The 18,010-nt window shown below is 43.6% G+C and overlaps 1 protein-coding gene across 17 annotated transcripts in view; it reads right to left on the bottom strand.

Annotated features, from left to right (window-relative positions):
* Positions 1–18,010, bottom strand: part of LOC149307683 (arginine-glutamic acid dipeptide repeats protein-like) — a 336,358-nt gene that overhangs the window by 101,716 nt on the left and 216,632 nt on the right. For all 17 annotated transcript variants that reach the window (XM_089534241.1, XM_089534239.1, XM_089534251.1 and 14 more), the window contains 3 exons: positions 17,706–17,830; positions 17,161–17,260; positions 1,032–1,130 (listed from right to left, as the gene is read on the bottom strand). In XM_089534241.1, the coding sequence (XP_089390367.1) occupies positions 1,032–1,130; positions 17,161–17,260; positions 17,706–17,830 (324 nt within the window). The remainder of the gene's footprint in view (positions 1–1,031; positions 1,131–17,160; positions 17,261–17,705; positions 17,831–18,010) is intronic.

Below are 18,010 nucleotides of genomic sequence, written 5' to 3'. Positions count from 1 at the left end.
CCTTTTGTGGGCCCACGTATACAAGGCACCTGGCCACCTTGTTGCAGACACAATGGTGGCAGGGGGGAAAATTGTTTTGCTGCCTATATTGCCCTGTAATATGCCCTTAAGTAAGGTTTGCTTAAGTCTGGGTTTGATGGGCTATCTGCCAATGTTGCTCTGGACATCATGTCACTTGTTTCATCACCATCATCATCCTAAACAACAAGGGAGCTGGTTTGACACCACTCCGTGGAAAGGGATGCTCAGGAGCAATTGTGTTGACTCCACCTGGCCATTTCCCCATTCTAGAGGTCAACCGGGACTATGATAGAATTGCCTGCTGAGGCAAGAGCCGCAGGGAACCAATTCAGACCCATATGCCTTTGGAGCAGCCTATGTCAATGGGTCCCCCACCCCTGCAGAAGTTCTGAGTCCCACCATGTCTGAACCCCACCATGAAGTGATTTGTGACAACAAAATTATAGGCAGCTCCTCTATCCTCAGATCTATGCTGTGCACAAACCTAGCACACTGCTAGTGCACAAGTCAAGTCATACAGGAGCCTCAGGAGAAAGAGAACGAATGGTTTTGACTAGAAGAGCATCAACAGGCCCTTAGAACCTTCCTTACCCAAACCACCTGGGGAAAAACAATGACAGACATATCCAATATTGAACCAGCTCAAAAGCTTCCTCTTCTTGGCAGCTGGTTGGGGAAATCTGAGAGAGAGGGGCCAGAAGGAAGCCCAAGGCAGTCAAGAGAACTCTTGTGTGCCTGAGGGCTTTGCTGCTGAAAAGTCTGTGCAGGAAAGGAGGATCTAGACTCATTCTTTCTGCATAATGTAGCAGCAACAGCAAAGACATTATTTGCCTCTAGCTAATCAGGTGCAAGCAACTACTCTATAGATCCAATGACTACTGGTTTGAAGAGAGTAGGAAGCCTTCTCCCCAGTTCCACCACTACACACTTACACAAAGAGAGATCAGAAGAGATTAAGTTAAATTGGAGCGGCAGCAGGAGCAACAATACAACAAAATGAGGACTCTTACCACTTCATCTTCTGTCCAGCACTTCTCAATGAGTTTCGGCACAGGCTTCTTCACCAGGCGTTGCAGGGCTTTGCCGGCATCATAATTACTTTCATGTAGCTGAAGGAGAGAGGAAAAAGCAAAACAGAACCATTACAAGGATCAAGAGAGAAGGCTGGCATTAAAAAAAAAAAGGCTGTCCTCTCCTATTTATTTCTGAAGCCTTTTCCAAGGGGATCCAGAGCCAAAACGGATATTTAAAAGTCTACCCTGCAGCATTTTCCAACGGCATTAAAAGGGAGTGAAATAAAGGGGGAGAACCACTGGAAAGGAAACCAGACCAAAATAAACAGTCTTCAAAAGAGACTGGTTCCTTTGCAGCCCTCTCTTGTTCAAAGTTAGCTGGATAACTGGGAGAGTCAGCCCTTTTGCAGCTTTGCTTCTGCACGGGGGACGGCGGAAATTGACTTTGCATGCACGGCTCTTTCTGCGTTTGAACTCCACACCAAGATGTACATAGGTCTGAGCTGCTGAAACACACACAGTCCTGCTGGAAACACATGAAATGCCAAGTGAGAGAAAAGGTGTGTGCGGAAGAACGTGTACCACTGCCTAAACTGGAAAAAAGGGGGTTATGTGTGCTATCATTTATAACTATAGATTGTCTCACAATCTGAGCAAAAGCTGCAACCTGAGGATTTTCTATGCTTCATGCTAACCAATTCGGAACACAAATATGGAGAAATTAAGAATACCATGTCTATACTCTGGAAACAAACTGTGGATCTGATCCAACAGGGTTGCTCCTTCTCTTGCACAAACTGCATATTATTAAACAGATACAAGTCACTTATGCGCTGAGCAGGATGCTCATTCTCGATCTAGGACACAAGAAAGTTTGAAGCAGCTTTACGTGGCTGTTTGACCATTGAGACAGCTAGGCAGCACTCTATTCTGGCTGGTGGTGGTTCTCTGGGGATCTCCCATTTTAAAATCATTTTAATCAAGTGTGATGATGGCAAGCCCTTGGAAATTACGACAGACCCTACTGAAAAAGACTGGACCTGTCTTCGGTTGAAACAGTCCACTGGATCATTAAGCCTACTATGGTCAACTCAAGGTGGTGGGGCAATAGAGCCATTTGTAAAGGTGCACAGTGGGAACTAAATTAGTGTTGAAGTAGCACCCCATCTTGATATGCCTCCTGTGGTTTCGTGCTGAAAATCCTATCTGCTATCCAGAACATCTCCATCACTGCCTTACTGGACACCTTTGAGCTACAGGGTGGTAGAAATGGGGCAGTACCCCAAGCAGACCCACCTGGAGACACCCAAAAAATAATGGCAGGCAACATGAGCCTCTTTGGCCTCCACCATTCCCCCTCTTCCAAAACAGACCAATTCCTGCAAGCAACAAGTCTTTGGTGATACACTGAAGACTGCACAGTCATCAACATGGCCTTGGGTTGCTACAAGTTGTTGAGAGAAGGGTTCTGGCAAAGACTGCTTTGGTGAAACTGCCCCCTTTCAAAAGCAGCACCACATGAGCAGGAGTTCTTGTAATACAATGAGAGCTTGGGGTTGTAGATTCATGGCTGCCACTGACATCCATGTCAGCCCTCACAGCTGCGCTGAGAAAAGAGCTAAACAATAACTTATGTTCTCGTCTTTCATAAACTGCAAGCTGGGACATGCAACCAAAATACAAGACCCTGCTGAGCCTGCATGCTAACACACAACCGAGGCTGGCATGCTCAAAAGGCTTTCAGCGCTGTGTGTATATATTTCCTCTCTCTCTCAGTTTTTCAGACTTTCTCTCTTAAGATTCTTCTCTGTGCTTAAAAGCCAAAGGTGGATCTTGCCTGGATCTCTCTGTAACCGATGTGATCCAAGGAACGCACTTCAAGCCTGTGTCCCAGTAACAACCTCTGCAAAATCCCAACTCCCTGACACCCCACAATTTTGGCCAAGACACGTAACAGAATATCACCAATTAGACATACTCTCTAGTCTCCTGTACATTTTCATGAATTGCTTTAAAATGAGGGCTTTTTAGGGCAGGCATCCAGTTGAGCCTTGTGGTTTGCAAGAGGAAGCAAAGCAAAGTTCCTCTTGACAACCACTGACATGGAGATCCTCAATCTTCTGGGGCAATTCTTGCCATGAATAGCTTAAAGGTGTCATAATCCCTATAAGATCTCACCATGTGAGAGTTTTGTTAGTCTCCGTACAGGATGGTGACACAGTACTTGCTAGTAACATTCGTCTACCCCTTTATAACTAAGATTAAGCAGGAAAGCTTCTGGGGGAGAGGTTATGAATTCTATGGAGGCTAAACATTAGAAGATATAAGCATTGACTGAAAGCGGGATTTTTCACTCAGCACGGTGCTCCATTCCCTGCCTCCTTCCCATGACTCATGGAAGGAATCTATTTTTGCCCCACGGAACGGAACGGAAATAATTTTCTTCCTTTCCTTTTTCTGAACAAGTTTAACAAACTGGAAGAAGAACAAGGACAGAAGGAGGCCAAGAGCAATGGGCTCAGCAGTCAGCAACCCCAGCTGGAAAAGCCAGGCAGGTTGGTGGCGTTTGCGTCACTTATCCACACCGTTATTTGGGAGTCGGTTTCACATATTCGTGCCGCTCTTCAGACACCCAATACAGTTCTGTGAAACACAGAGTTACTGGAAAGCTCCATGCAGGGCTTTCCTGGTGTCCGCTCATAAGTTTTGCATCTAAGCGAGGCTAAGATGGCCTCCTTCTTGCTGTTCTCTTTCTGCCTGCAGGCAAAGGCCATTGTATTCAAGCAGGCATTTGGCAAGTCGTTTCCACAGAATTTCGTATGCATCTTCATTCCCTGTGCCATTTGGATTGTTTTCCATCTCTTTTATATGGCACTTCTGTGTTTTTCAACCAACATCTTTTTATGTCTTTTTGATCTTGTAGTACGCTCCTCTTGTTATCACAGAGCATCCTGGTCCTTGGTTTGAGCTTCCCTTGGAGTCCCCATGTCTTGTGGGAGAGGTCTTTCATTCTTCCCTTTTTTGTTATCATCTTCTATATCTCTGCATGGATTATTACAGTAGTCCTCTTTATCCTTGCACACTAGTCGCTCAACAGTTGCATCCATGATTCTGGTTTTGTTCCCATCTCCCTTTTCTTTTGCTTCTCTCCTTTCCTTAACTCCTTGAAGCGTTTCATCTGCTATCCATTGTTTCTTCTCTTTCTTTTTGGTTTTCTCTTTCTTTATGGTCATATCTTTCTGCATTCTTCCTTGATTATGTCCTTGGCTTCTGACCATAGTTCTTCTGGTTCCAAGCCAATTATGTTTAATAGCACAAATATATTTCTCAACGTTTCTGTAAATTCTGTTTACAAGCAGATAGAAAATGCTTATTCCCACAAAAGAACTGAGAAAAAGAAATCAAGTCTAAGGATATCAGTGACATGAAATACTATACACAGTCTTATGTAAGAGTTAGCTGTTTAGTCTCTGTCTTACTTTGCTTATACTCTCATCCCTCCATATTTACGGATTTGATATTCGTGGATCTGATTATTCACAGATTTGATATGTTCTTTCTAGGAATCTCTAGGTCTTTCAGGGCAACTTTCAGTTAAAGTTGACCATAGAGTTGCACTGGAGGACCTAGATAGTCCTAGAAAGAACATATCAAATCTGTGAATAATCAAATCCACAAATATCAAATCCGCAAATATGGAGGGATAAGAGTATAAGCAAAGTGAGAGACAGAGACTAAACAGCTACATCCTGATATGTATGGACATCATGGCCGTATTGCGTCTATATGGATATTTGGTTATTATTGGCCTGTTACAGACTGCCAAAATAAAGCTGCTTTGGGTCTCTTTGGAGGTATGCTCTTTAAATGATGCATGGGTCCTAAGAGTCCGGAGGTCGCACCAAAGCCACACTCCATTCCTAAGCACTGGAGTGCAACTTTGGTGCAGCTTCTGGATTCTTCGGATGCATGCATCATTTAAACAGCATGCCTCCAAAGAGATCTGAAGCAGCTTTATTTTGGCAGTCTGTAACAGGCCATTGTATTCTATCTTTGTACTGGCTGTATGCCGTAACAGATTTTGTTGTTGTTGCTACATCCTATGTATTTCCAAAACCTCAGCAATACCTTGAATATTTTTATTTGGATTTTAGGTGGAAGACTCTGAAGACTCAAAAATAGTTTTTTTAAAATGGCTTTCTCTTTAAGCCAGCCGCTGCAGAACTACTTAGTGCTTAGCATGGAGGCAAACACAAGCTCAGTCTAAAGCAAAACCGCAAGGAACAGAAGCATGGTTCTTCTTCTCTGCTCCAAACCCCAACCAAAGCTCAGGGAAGAATCCTAGCTGCACCCCTGCCAACTCTCCCTATTTATACCCCAAGCGACATTAGAAAAGCTCTAGATCTCAGTTCATTAGCATAAACCCTGCCACATCGGCGCAAGGTTAGGATGGGCTTTTTTGAGTGAGGTGGGGGCGAACTGCATTTTGACACTCGCTTCGCAACAGAGCTGCCATTTTCTGGCTGCGTGATGTTGCAAATAAATTCTCCTTTTGGCATGGCTCAGCTGTCAGGCACCTCTGTTCGGTAATGAATCCATGAATTACGCCTCACCATTCTGACATCCCCGGGTCTTGCACATCAAAATATTGTTCTTCAGTTGTAATTTATAACTTAATTTAAACGTCCCTTTCCCGGTGACCTTTCCTACATCAAGAATGGCATCGCATCTGGTGGCTCTGGCTTCGGCAAGGCACTCTCCTGCAATTACAGTCATTATGAGTCCTGCCTGAAAGCCATCACAGGCGTTTGGGGCTGGATTCCTGCTACAATATTAAATAATTGGAGTCCATTAAGAACGCAGCTAGATTTCAGAATGACATTTTCCTGGGGAGGGGAAGGGGAGAGAGAATAAAAAGTGTTTTGCTACCTTAATAGGAAGGAAAGGGCTGCCAGCTAACTTAAAGCCTTTCCGTAAGGAGGCAATAAAGGAGACTCCCAAGCATCCTTTAAGCAGGTGCCACATTCACAGAACATTTGCATGGTGGCTTCAGCCTAACCATAGCTATTGTACAATGTGACTGAAAACCATGATGGTTTAAAAAGATACATAAATAATGTATATATTGTTAAAAACGTAGGTCTTCAAACTATCCAAACTGTTTAGCACGAAAGTGGGATGTTGCAATCTGTACAAAAGCAAGGGATCATAGTATTTTACTTTAGACCAGTGCTACAGAAAGTGGTGGTCCACGGATGGTGCTAAAACCCAACCCAGCAGCTTCTGGATCCTGGTGAGTTTACAGAGAAGAAGGAAACAATTCTGGGCACAGACCTGGTGCCAGTCCCTGGCGCATTGGCAAAACATGATTGCCACATCAGATTGCCTGAAAAGCACTGCCTTAGACCAAGTGTGCTCTCCTCTTCCTGCAAAGCCATATTTATCTAGCCACAGTGGGCCAAGCAAATGTGTTTTCTCAATGCGGAAATGCAGAATCCCTCCCCTACATTTCTTTTGCAGCTAATAAATACTTATTTTTTTGGCAAGTCTGTCTGCTCCATAACCATAAAACTGTAAAATCTTTATTACTACCTGATGTCCATGGAGCTGATGGCTTGTGGCTCCCAGTTTACTGATTTAAACAACCAAGTGGCATTTCCCCTGCTGCCCCAGAATTTAAAAGATGGCACTTCTCTGTGGTCCAATGCAAAGGCAACAGCCTCTTTCAGATCTAAGATTGTGTTATGGATAGTGTTAAAACAAGAGGTCTTGGGCTCATTTCTGCCATGTTCTCTTCTCTTTCTCAAAAGGAAGTTGGCAACTATCACTACTTTCAGCTCAACACAATTTGTTATGTTTAAGCCAAAAGTGGTGGTCATCACACTAACTGTACAGGGAAAGAAACCACAATTTAACTTGGCTTGTTACCCTAAACCACAGTAATAGACCAATGATGCATTCCAGATGTTTTTGCCTTTAACTACAGACCGACAGACATGCTGACTATGGCTAATGGAAGTTTACCGGGGGTAAGGGCCAATTTTGGTTGCCTGCTCAAATCCTCATCTGAACAGCATCAAGGTTCCTAACCCTATTCTGAACACAATCGGAAAAGTAATGAACGGATCAGTTAAGCAGAACCAAAACCTTCCAACTTTCTTGGGCTGTGACAAAACACGAGAAGAAGCCAACAAGCCCAAATCTCACTCACAAAGTACTAAACCACAGAGTCCAAATGGAACCAATGCTCAGTAATAGTTTAGCTCCTTATCTAAGGTTAAGGCCGTTAAAACAGAATCAAACCGCTATAACCACACGGTGCAAAGGGGCCCGTGGTAAGCTCAAACAATGGCCAAATATTATGCATCATGTAGGGTCAATGTTGGTTTCTACACCGAGACATAAGCTCATAAACTCTCTCTCTCCTAAGGAATAAGACTGAAGTTCTCTCTTTCAGGCCTTCAAGGTTTGCAAGCGTTTCCCAGAGGACCTTTTCGTCTGCTGCCCCCAGTTTGTGGAATGACTTGCAGGAAGAGATACGACAGCAGAAAATGCTGACTGCATTTAAAACAGCTCTAAAGACAGATCTCTTCCGCCAGACCTATCCAGTCCATTTTAAATTATGGTTTTACATTTTTATACTCTAAAGAATGTTCACTTATGAGTGTATTTGAAAAGCTTTATAGTATTGTATTTCAACTGTTGGTTTTAGGTACCGTTTTGTATTTTAACATTGCAAGTGTTGAAGTCAAAGGCTTTCGTGGCCACCATCCATAGTTCTTTGTGGGGTTTTCAGGCTATGTGGCCATGTTCTAGAAGAGTTTATTCCTGATGTTTCGCTGGCATCTGTGGCTGACATCTTTAAGAAAATATGGGCCTGTTACAGACTGCCAAAATAAAGCCGCATCGGGTCTCTTTGGAGGTATGCTGTTTAAATGATACGTGCATCCTAAGAATCCGGAAGCTGCACTCCAGTGCTTAGGAATGGAGTGTGGCTTTGGTGCAACCTCCGGACTCTCAGGACCCATGCATCATTTAAATAGCATACCTCCAAAGAGACCCAAAGCAGCTTTATTTTGGCAGTCTGTAACAGGCCTTAGAGACGTCTCTGAAGATGCCAGCCACAGATGCGGGCGAAACGTCAGGAATAAACTCTTCTAGAACATGGCCACATAGTGCCCAAAACCCACAAAAAACTATGTTGTAGGTGTTGTACCCCACCTAGACCCTTGAGGAGAGGTGAAAGTTTATTCTTATTTACTATTAAGCATCTTGAAGAGGAAACATATTGACTCCTGACCCTCTGTGGCATAAGATTTTTGGTGGCATGCCTTGCCCAGAAGCATCAATGCCCCTTACTTGAGCCATGCCCCTTACGTGTTGATAAGCACCCAATGAAAAGTCACAAGTGAGGTAGGCTAATGCATGCGCGCACACATATATATTCAATATTTCAATGTTGTTTCTATGTTAATGAATAAGATGTAGTCTGGCGGCACGCAAGTAATTTGTCTTGGTGACATCTTAGTTAAAACTGAACATCCCTAAACAGGCATTAGGCTGCCTCAGGTTCCATTCAAGAAAATACATTACCAATGTGGTTTACAGAAATGCTAACTATTCCTTATTATCCATAACGAAGAACAAAGGCCCAAATGAACGTGGACACTCCTGCGTATTCTTCGGCGAAAGGGAATTAAATATGAGCTATGTTTGTTAGCTAGCGGATTTAACCACCTGAGAAGTGAATGAAATGGAATTGGGCTCCGTTCTGTCATGACTCTGCAAAAGGGTCCAATGTATCCAAAAATCTCTACCTTTTAAAAAAGGCCAGCCCTTATGGCTGCGAAAGTATGCTTGAAAATGTGCCATGTGCCCTGCTCGAAATGGTAATATGCTACTCATTTGTCATTACAAATCATTATCCCATTACTGACAAATAATGAGGGACATTATTTTAATTAATGGCCCAAAGTGCACCCTCATAACATTATGCTTAAAACATGTACAGTTCTCATTAGAATAATAGTGTTTGGGGGCATTTTCGATGGACCATGTGATCCCTAAAGCCAAAAATAAAACAAATGCCCCAAATCCACAGAGGATGCCCATCCCTGGCCTAACAGAACAGGAATGGGAAGGATAAGAAGTTCATCAGTGTAAATTTCAACAGCTTACATGGACCTCATGAAGAAGAGCATCCCATAACATAGGTACCAACATCAGAAGGTCCTGCACCCGGGGACAATGCTGAAGACGCCTGGTGCATGTTAGTCTAATCCTGAACAAGGGCATCTGGCACAGGTCTCCTTGAAGATGTTTTAAGTGTGCGAAGGCACATATCAGAAGGCAGCTATTCTGGACCTGGACTCCTTAAGGGACTGCAAAAATTCCAACAGCGTTAGTTTTGAAATAATGGTCAACTACTGCTACCGCTGATTTAAGCAGGGAGGCAATCTGGTGTATTCTCTGCTAACATTTGGCCCTTAGCTCTGTGTGGCAGAAACCACAGTCATGCTCGTAATTCTCCAAGCAGAGACCGTGTCTCCACAGACTGGCAGATCTGGGACGCCCATTTGTTACTAAGGATTGTGAAGTCAACATTTTAAAAATCTCTGTCTCAGCTGCTTTTCTGTGCACATAAGAAATAATGCAACCACAATGAAGAGCTTGACAGTTGAGGAGAAACAGACACTCTCTTTAATGACTCCCAACCACCCAGAATATGAATGTCAAAAATTCTGTTTTGACCATGGTCATTTCTCTCTAACGCTGGCTAGGAGCCAGATGGGGGACACTTGGCTTAAGGAGACTTATACATGTGAAAGGGCTCTAGGAGTCCAAGTAGACCACAAGATGAACATGAGTCAACAGTGTGATGTGGAAGCTAAAAAGGCCAATGCGATTTTAGGCTGCATCAATAGAAGTATAGTGTCTAGATCAAGGGAAGTCATAGTGCCACTATATTCTGCTTTGGTCAGGCCTCACTTGGAATAATCCTGTGTCCAGTCCTAGGCACCGCAATTCAAAAAGGATGTGGAGAAACTGGAGCGTGTCCAAAGAAGGGCGACTAAAATGGTGAAGGGTCTGGAAACCATGCCCTATGAGGAACGACTCAGGGAGCTGGGGATGTTTAGCCTGGAGAGGAGAAGGTTAAGAGGTGATAAGATATCCCTGTTTAAATACTTGAAGGGATGTCATATTGAGGAGGGAGCAAGCTTGTTTTCTGCTGCTCCGGATAACAAGACACAGAACAATGGATGCAAGCTCCAGGAGAAGAGATTCCAGCTAAACAATAGGAGGAACATCCTGACAGTAAGGGCTGTTTGACAGTGAAGACACTTCCTCAATGGAGTGGAGTGGAGTCTTCCTCCTTGGAGGTCTTTAAACAGAGGCTGGATGGCCATCTGTCAGGGATGCTTTGACTGAGAGTTCCTGAATGGGGTTGGACTGGATAGCCCTTGGGGTCTCTTCCAACTCTATGATTCTACTTAAGGATTATATTGCCACAGCCACACACCATGCCACAAGTGCAACACTCTGGTTTGGCCCCATCTAAAATCCTGGGGCATTAATGGATGTCCATGCAGATCAGAGGTGGGAAACCTGTAGCCCTCCAGATGTTGTTGGGCTACCACATCCTACACCCTTAGCCATAATAGACAATGGCAATAGGAGTCCAACAGCATTTGGAAAGTCACAGGTTGCTGACCTCTGGTGTAGATAATGCAACAATGCCCTGATCTGGTATAAAGAAATCTCCTAGGTTTCTAAGGAGCAGAAAACATTATGTAGGATAGCCTTGCCCAACTACTTGCTCTCAAGGGACTGTTACTCTCAAGATCCCTGGCTGTGTCAGCAGGTTGGATAAATCCACTACAGGACTTCTGATGCTAGGCAACTGGACACTTAGGAGCTAACATAGAGTTTAATCAATATGTTCAACACAGCAATGAAAACGGTACTGCTGTTTGTTCCAGGTGCTAACTTAACACGTAGCCCAGCTCTCCAATGTGCTGCATCTTTAGGAATTTAAAAAGAATTGCACTTTTCATTCGGGTTAGAGCTCTGTTGCATTCTGAACCCATATTTGCTGGAGAGGGGAAAAGCGGACATCCGAAGCACGAACGTGAATTAAAATTCCCAAGTAAAATTACACAGAGGCACAGCTGTAAAACGTGAACTTTGCGGCTGGTGAATTTTAATTAAGGAAGTGACATACGGGGCTCCTAGATATTAAAGAGAAAGGGGTTCATTTTATTATGATGGGGAAGGGAGGGTTGTGTTTTTAAAAAAGCTGTAGGGGGTGGGTTTTGGTAAGGAGAAATAAATCCACATGCATCTGGGATGAGCTTTCTGAACACTGAAGGATAATTTTGAAGAAGGAAAAATCTCTGTTCTTACCAAGACATCTGCATGTTTTCTGGTGTTCTTGTTAATCTGTTCTTTTATGCCTGCTGATCTGTGAGCTATTAAAGACAGACGCCATGTCAACGCAGCCTTTGACGCTCTTTGAGGAGAATCTTAATGCTCTCTTTCTGCCTGTTTGTACTTCTAAAAAGTACACGTGTGCCAGCTGATGAGAGCATCTGAGCAACTTGAAAGTGCCCTTACATTATCTTAGGAGGGGAAAGCAGAGGGCGGTTTGGAGCTGCAGCAAATACTTCCATTTTCTGGGGAGGACTGGAGCTCGGTGGTGGAGGACATGACTTCATGCAGAAGATCCCACATTCAGTCCCTGGCATTTCCAGTTAAACCAAGAAGCAGAAGACGTTTGAAATGTGCTCTAGACATTGGAAAGCCACTATGTAAGAACATACTAGCTGGGTGGATAGATAATGTGACTTGGGGCCTATCCCTCTGTACAAAATAAGCCTCTATGAAGGCCGAGAGAGACCATGGGTAGCTGAAGAGTGTTCACAACAAGATAGGGTTGTGCCCCCCCTACACACACCCCAAGTTCAATTACTTGACTTGAAATGGCTTGAAATGCAGCCGGCAAAGGAAGATGGCCAGTGTCCTGGTATTTACGTCAAGGCATGGCCAAGCAGGAGGCTTCACGCCGCTTGTCGCACATACTTCCTTCTGGGCTTGAAGATGATATTCAAGATGAACGCCCCAGAAATGTCACTGGGACAAATCCCAGCCTCAACTCATAAAGTTGTGGGTTCATGCACTGACGTCTGTAAGAAACTACTTAATCCTCAGATGTCAGAGACACACCAGACACAACCAGATACATCCAACTGGAAATTGTGGGAAGGCGCAATCCTAAGCAGCCCTTTCCTCTTGCTGCAGTACCACTCCAGATGCCCAGCTTTGGTCCACTTATTGATTTAATAATAATAATAATAATAATAATAATAATAATAATAATAAACTGTTTATTTGTATCACACTTTTCCTTTGCAGATCAATGACTATTATTGATTCAATGTATTTATCACCTCTCAGCTTACCATGGGCTCCTGAGGAGATGCACAGGAGATAAAAGCACAAATTAAAACATCCTTTAAAACATATTTTAAAATTTAATAATCAGTTTTAACAATACATACAATTAAAAACAATTCTCCAAGCCAATTTGGTTCCAAGGATCAAAACATATGAGATAACTGGTCTTAGCTGCCTGCCAGAAGTTCAGTAGGGATGGAAGTAGCCTGACATCGCTTGGCAGGGAGTTCCACAACTAAAATGCATCTACAGAGAAATCCTTGTCTCGTGTGTGTACCAATTTAGGTGTTATAGATGGTGGGACATATAATGTATCTTCCACTTGGGGTTTACATTTCAGCCAGACTCAAACTGGAGGGGATAGGCTTTCATATATCCTGGTTTCAATCACTTTAGCACTTTCTGGTCAAAATTGAGTTCAGAAACAGACAGCAAGTCACCACAGTGGATGCAAAAATTGTAATAAACGGTCTCTAAAGCACACACAGTATGAGTCTGGCTGCTATATCTGCATTAACTGCAGCCTCAAAATGCTTTCCAAAAGTAGCCACATTATTGCAGTGTAACAGCATGGTAATGAACTACTGTGGACAAATCAACATTTCTCCTTGGAGGAGTTGTAGTTGGTTCACCAGTCCAAGTTCTCCTGGAAACTGCAGCTCCGTGACATTCCAGAAACAATACAGCATCTGATAATACACTGAAGCTTCAAACTTGATATTTCAAGATCCATCCAGAACTGGCCATAGATTCAATCAGAGATCAGTTTTCCTGCTGCCCAAAAGAATCTGTGTCTTGTCTGATCTGAGTCCCAATTTATTCACATGCATCCAAACCCTCGCTGCATCTAGATAATCATTCAGGGCTTGGCATGGCTTCCTTGGTATCAATTCTGAAGAAGTAATAGAGCTGGGTAACAGTAGTATAATGATGAGATAAACTCTTTGAACGACTTCTTTGGCAGCATAAGGGGTAGTACTAAACCTTGAGCCAATAATATCTATAGGCTGAGCAGCAGTACCCCACAGCACCATTTTCTAGAGATATTCAGCAAAATAGGAATGGAGCCATTGGAAAACAGAGCCTCCAACTCCCAAAAAAGCCAAATGGCCCAGAAGGATACCATGGCTGATGATATCAAATGCTGGTGAAGGCTCCAGCAAAACCAACAAGGATGCACCCTTCGTAGCCTGTTCTTGACACAGGTCAGCCATGTTTTCCAAAGGCTTAGAATGAGTTGGGTCAGGGATGATAGACAGTAGTCCAGATTCTAGGCCAGCCAGTTGGGGATATGGAGTCCAGTTAGATGACAACGTAGTGTCATGGTGGTCCTGGCACTAATTCATGGTGGTGCAGGATTTCAGGGTGCAGCCACAGTGAAGGGGCAGGCAAGAAGCAAAGTCAAAGACAGTCTAACATCACACATACAGGGTTTCCATCAGAGCTAGGAAGGCACAAGTGAGGTGTGCAGGGTCCGGAGGTTGCTCTGGCAGTTTCTGTAGCCTGAGCTTTTTAGGCAGGAGTGGACAGGGGTTGGCCAAAGTGTCCTATAGCAGTGATGGCGAACCTATGGCATGCATGCCAGAGGTGGCACTCAGAGCCCTCTCTGTGGGCACATGTGCCGTTGCCCCAGCACAGAGTTTGTTACTAGAAACCCAGAGGGACACGGCACTTTGTAATAAATAAGTGGGTTTTGGGTTGCAGTTTGGGCACTCGGCCTCCAAAAGGTTCACCATCACTGTCCTATAGGCCTCCACAGGGAAACGACTTCACGAGGAGACCCTTCCATAAAGACTCTGTTGCCACAGCCTGGTGCTTTGTCTGAGCCTGAGGTTTCTGGCCTGCATCTTCAGGTGCTGGCAGTCTTTGAGGCTTGGTCTGTCTCTGCCTCTGTCTCTGATGCAGAACTTCATCTGTGTCTGAAGGGCCCAAGCTCCTCCTTGGCCATAGGTTCTAGCAGTTCCTGGGGGTTAGGGATCTTCCAAAGAGGACTCCTTTAACCAGGGCATGATTATTAGTATTTATTTTATTTATTTATATCCCGCCTTCCTCTCGATACAGGGACTCAAGGCGGCATTATGATGCTAACAGCATGAACCATAATGCTAATGGCATGAACCATGTCACATGTAGTTGGGTCCGCAGTAAGCAACTCACTCCACTCATTAACCAGCCTTACATTCTCAAACACTCTTATGCAAAAGGTGTTGTTGGGTTGTTGGTTTTTTTGCATAAATGTATAATTTTCAAAATGATAGCCTTCCATCCCAACTGATTTGCTGAGAAAAAGCACTGAAATGCAGCTTAAAAACAAAACAAACAAACAAACAAACAAACAAACTTCACATCAAAATCTGAGCCACAACAAGAAAAAAGCTTTAAAAAAATGCCCAGGCTATTAAGCAAATAATCAGTGGAAGGAGTTGTTCAACTAGATAATATAAATGCTGCACAGCAAAAACTTCCCCTGCTCTTCATTTCTATCGGGTGTAATTAACAATAAATCATACGGAGGGTTGCAGCACCCTGTTATTACATAAATAAAACACTAGCAAAGAAGCTTGTCAGGACTGATTTATGTGAAGTGCTGCTCTGAAGTTTATTGCATTTCCATAATAAGAAATCATAGAGCATATCAATTTTTTACCATTAATCTTTTGGGCTCCGTATTATCCTTCCTAAACACACAGGCGCACACAGGTGCAGACCCCTTTGCGCAAGAGGAGCCACTGGCTGGTGACTCAAAGGGCCAAACTCTCACCTCACAAATAAGAAATGAAGGAGCAAAGGGCAGCAAAGGTTTGCCCTGTTGCTCTCTGGCAGAGAAAGCCCATCATTTCACACACATGCTCAGACTAATGCCAAGCACTGAATGGTACACAGAAGTGGATAACACTGTATATTTATGTAATGGGAGCAGCAGCAAAGGATAGTTGCCTCTGCAAGGAGTTTTCCATGCAATGTGTTCTGGTCACAAGCTGGAAAGAGTGTACATGTCTATCTGGCACACAGATGGACTATAAATGCCATCAGCATCCCTCTGCTGCTCTCCCTCTTCTCCGAGAAGAGATTTTTGTACTCATGCAAACCTTGGGGTCCCTTCAAGCATGCTGACACTTCTGCCATTAAGATGCAGTGGACTCTAGCTTCTATTGCTTCTAAATAGAGTAGACAATGGTCAGGAATGATGTAACCTGCAGTCAAAGCAACAATGGGAAGGCACAAGTTCTCCATCCCTTTCATATTAAGTATTGGCTAGGTACATTTAAAAGGTACTAGTAGGACTATCTTGAGGGTGTTTATACACTATTCCATGTGCATGTAATGACAAGCCATAATGTGGTTTCCTGAAATCTTCCTCTGATGAGAGAACCACATGAACATAATTGTTTGTTAACCATGCATAAACCACAATTTGAATCTCTATTGTTTTGTTACTGGCTAATGATCTCTAGCTTTTAACCATGGCTTGACATTAGGTCTGAACCCAGAAGCATTACCTCTAGCTTGTTCCCTAAAAGTTGTCCACCTTGAAACAGAAACTGACAAAAGGAGTAGGAGAAAAACAAACTAGAAACAAACCAGAAATTGTGGAGGAACAGGGACTGTGGTTTGGTTGTCATGCTTCAACAGCTTAAGCAACAAACCATGCTTAACATGAGGCATGGGTTATCATGACATGTAAACATGTTCACATTCTTACTCTTTGCACTTTAGAAAGGGACCTTCCAGATTAAAGATCCTAAAGAACAGAGACGCTTCTTGCTTGTTAAGAGTGCATCATGAAACAAAGTGGAAAGAAACAAACTGGAAGCAAAGCAAAGCTGCATTTCCCCAGGCACTTAGTTATAAGATTCCTGCACTAGCAACATCAGACTGAAAGAGGACTAGGAATGCAATTTAAAAAGAATAGGAAGGGCAACAATATGAATGATTTCCATCCCTCTGTTGTGCTTTAGTTGAGACGGAGGAGACAATTTGAATTCCCAAAGCTCTTTGGTGATTAGCAGCCTTCATGGAGAAATCTGAGCCTCCATGTGGGAAGTGGCAGAGCAAGCTAAAGTGCTCAAGAGCACCAAAGCCCACAGAAGCAGATGGCAGCCTGCCCCAGGGAATAACAGGGAACACAGAGGGTAAAATCATAGAGAAACTAAGGACAATGTACTGTATTAAGGCTCCCAGAAATTCAGATGGAAACTCAAGGATGGAATGATGCAACTGGTTTTGTCATAGCACATCCCTTCCACTCGTGAGCTTGGGTTCAAATCCTGCTTCCAGCCATGCAGGAAAGGAGCTCCTGGAAAAGATCTCAGAGTAGAAGGATGGCAAAAACCCTACCCTGAGGCCTTAAGACCAGCATTCCCCAACATGGGGCTCCCCAAAAGGTTTGGGTACACCTTCCTCCGGCACAAGCCAACACTGCAAGGGCATCAAGTTCTTGTCAGACAGGGCAGACGATGTTGTCTTGGTGCATCAAGGGACTGACCATTTTATATATTCGAAGCTGAGAAAGGAAATTGGAAAGCTGCTGCTTGCATTTTGGGGAACGACAGAGGTGCTCTCCAAAGAGCTGGAGTCCTATGAAGAGTAACTCAAAGTGTATGGGGTGTGACTACAACATCCAGGGAGTTCTTTCAGATCAGTGGAGGACTACAAGCAATTGAAGACTTACTGTGTTGAGTGCATTCAGAGTAGTGTCATCACGGGAGGCTGCAACACACCCATCTTCTGTGGATCCGCCATCACACATCCCTGCAAAGGCTGCCATGCTCCTTTGAAAGTGTAAAAGAGAAATATTTACATTACAATTTTTCATATCTAAGTTTGAAGAAGCAAAGCATCCGCTCACCTCATGAACAGAAGTACAGATTGAGTCTCCCTTATCTGGAATATTGAAATTTGAAATATCCCAAAATCTAAAATTGTGTGGCTAAGATGGTTAACACCATTGCTTTCTGATGGTTCAGTGTACACAAACTCTGTTCCTCCATATCATTATGTATATGCAACTATCCCAAAACCCCAAACGCTTCTGTTCTCAAATATTTTGGATAAGAGAGGCTCAACCTATAGCTGGCTTGTATATGTGCAAATGGAAGCATTAAACCCAAAGACAAAACTGAATAAATTGTGCATATGGGTTTCAGAGGTGTAATGTCTTAGTGGGACAACTCTCCACTATATATAAAAGACAGATATGCATTAACTTTACATTACCGGGCCGCCCGCAAGTACATGAGCAGATCACAGTCGTTGACCCCAGGCATCCATACAAGTTCTTCGTGCTGCGTAACAGCGTCTCCATCTCCAGAAGAGAATGGCTGCAGTTCTGGAAGTTTTGCCTGTAAAACCATTTAAGAGCCAGAGGCAAGAAGATATTTGTTAACACTTATGCAGTGACCCTGAAGACACTCTCAATTTGACCAAGAACCTTAACAGCAAAGAGAGGTCATCTTGGCAAAAGCTACATATCCCTACTTTCCCAAGGAGATGGAAACTGTTTGTATGTGACCAGCTAGAGT

This window comes from Sceloporus occidentalis, unplaced genomic scaffold (genome assembly GCF_023333645.1).
Source record: "Sceloporus occidentalis isolate IW3139 unplaced genomic scaffold, rSceOcc1.0.p SCAF_8, whole genome shotgun sequence".
Classification (NCBI taxonomy): domain Eukaryota; kingdom Metazoa; phylum Chordata; class Lepidosauria; order Squamata; family Phrynosomatidae; genus Sceloporus; species Sceloporus occidentalis.
Note: the sequence above shows the minus strand (reverse complement) of the source record. Positions and strands in the feature narration are given on the sequence as shown.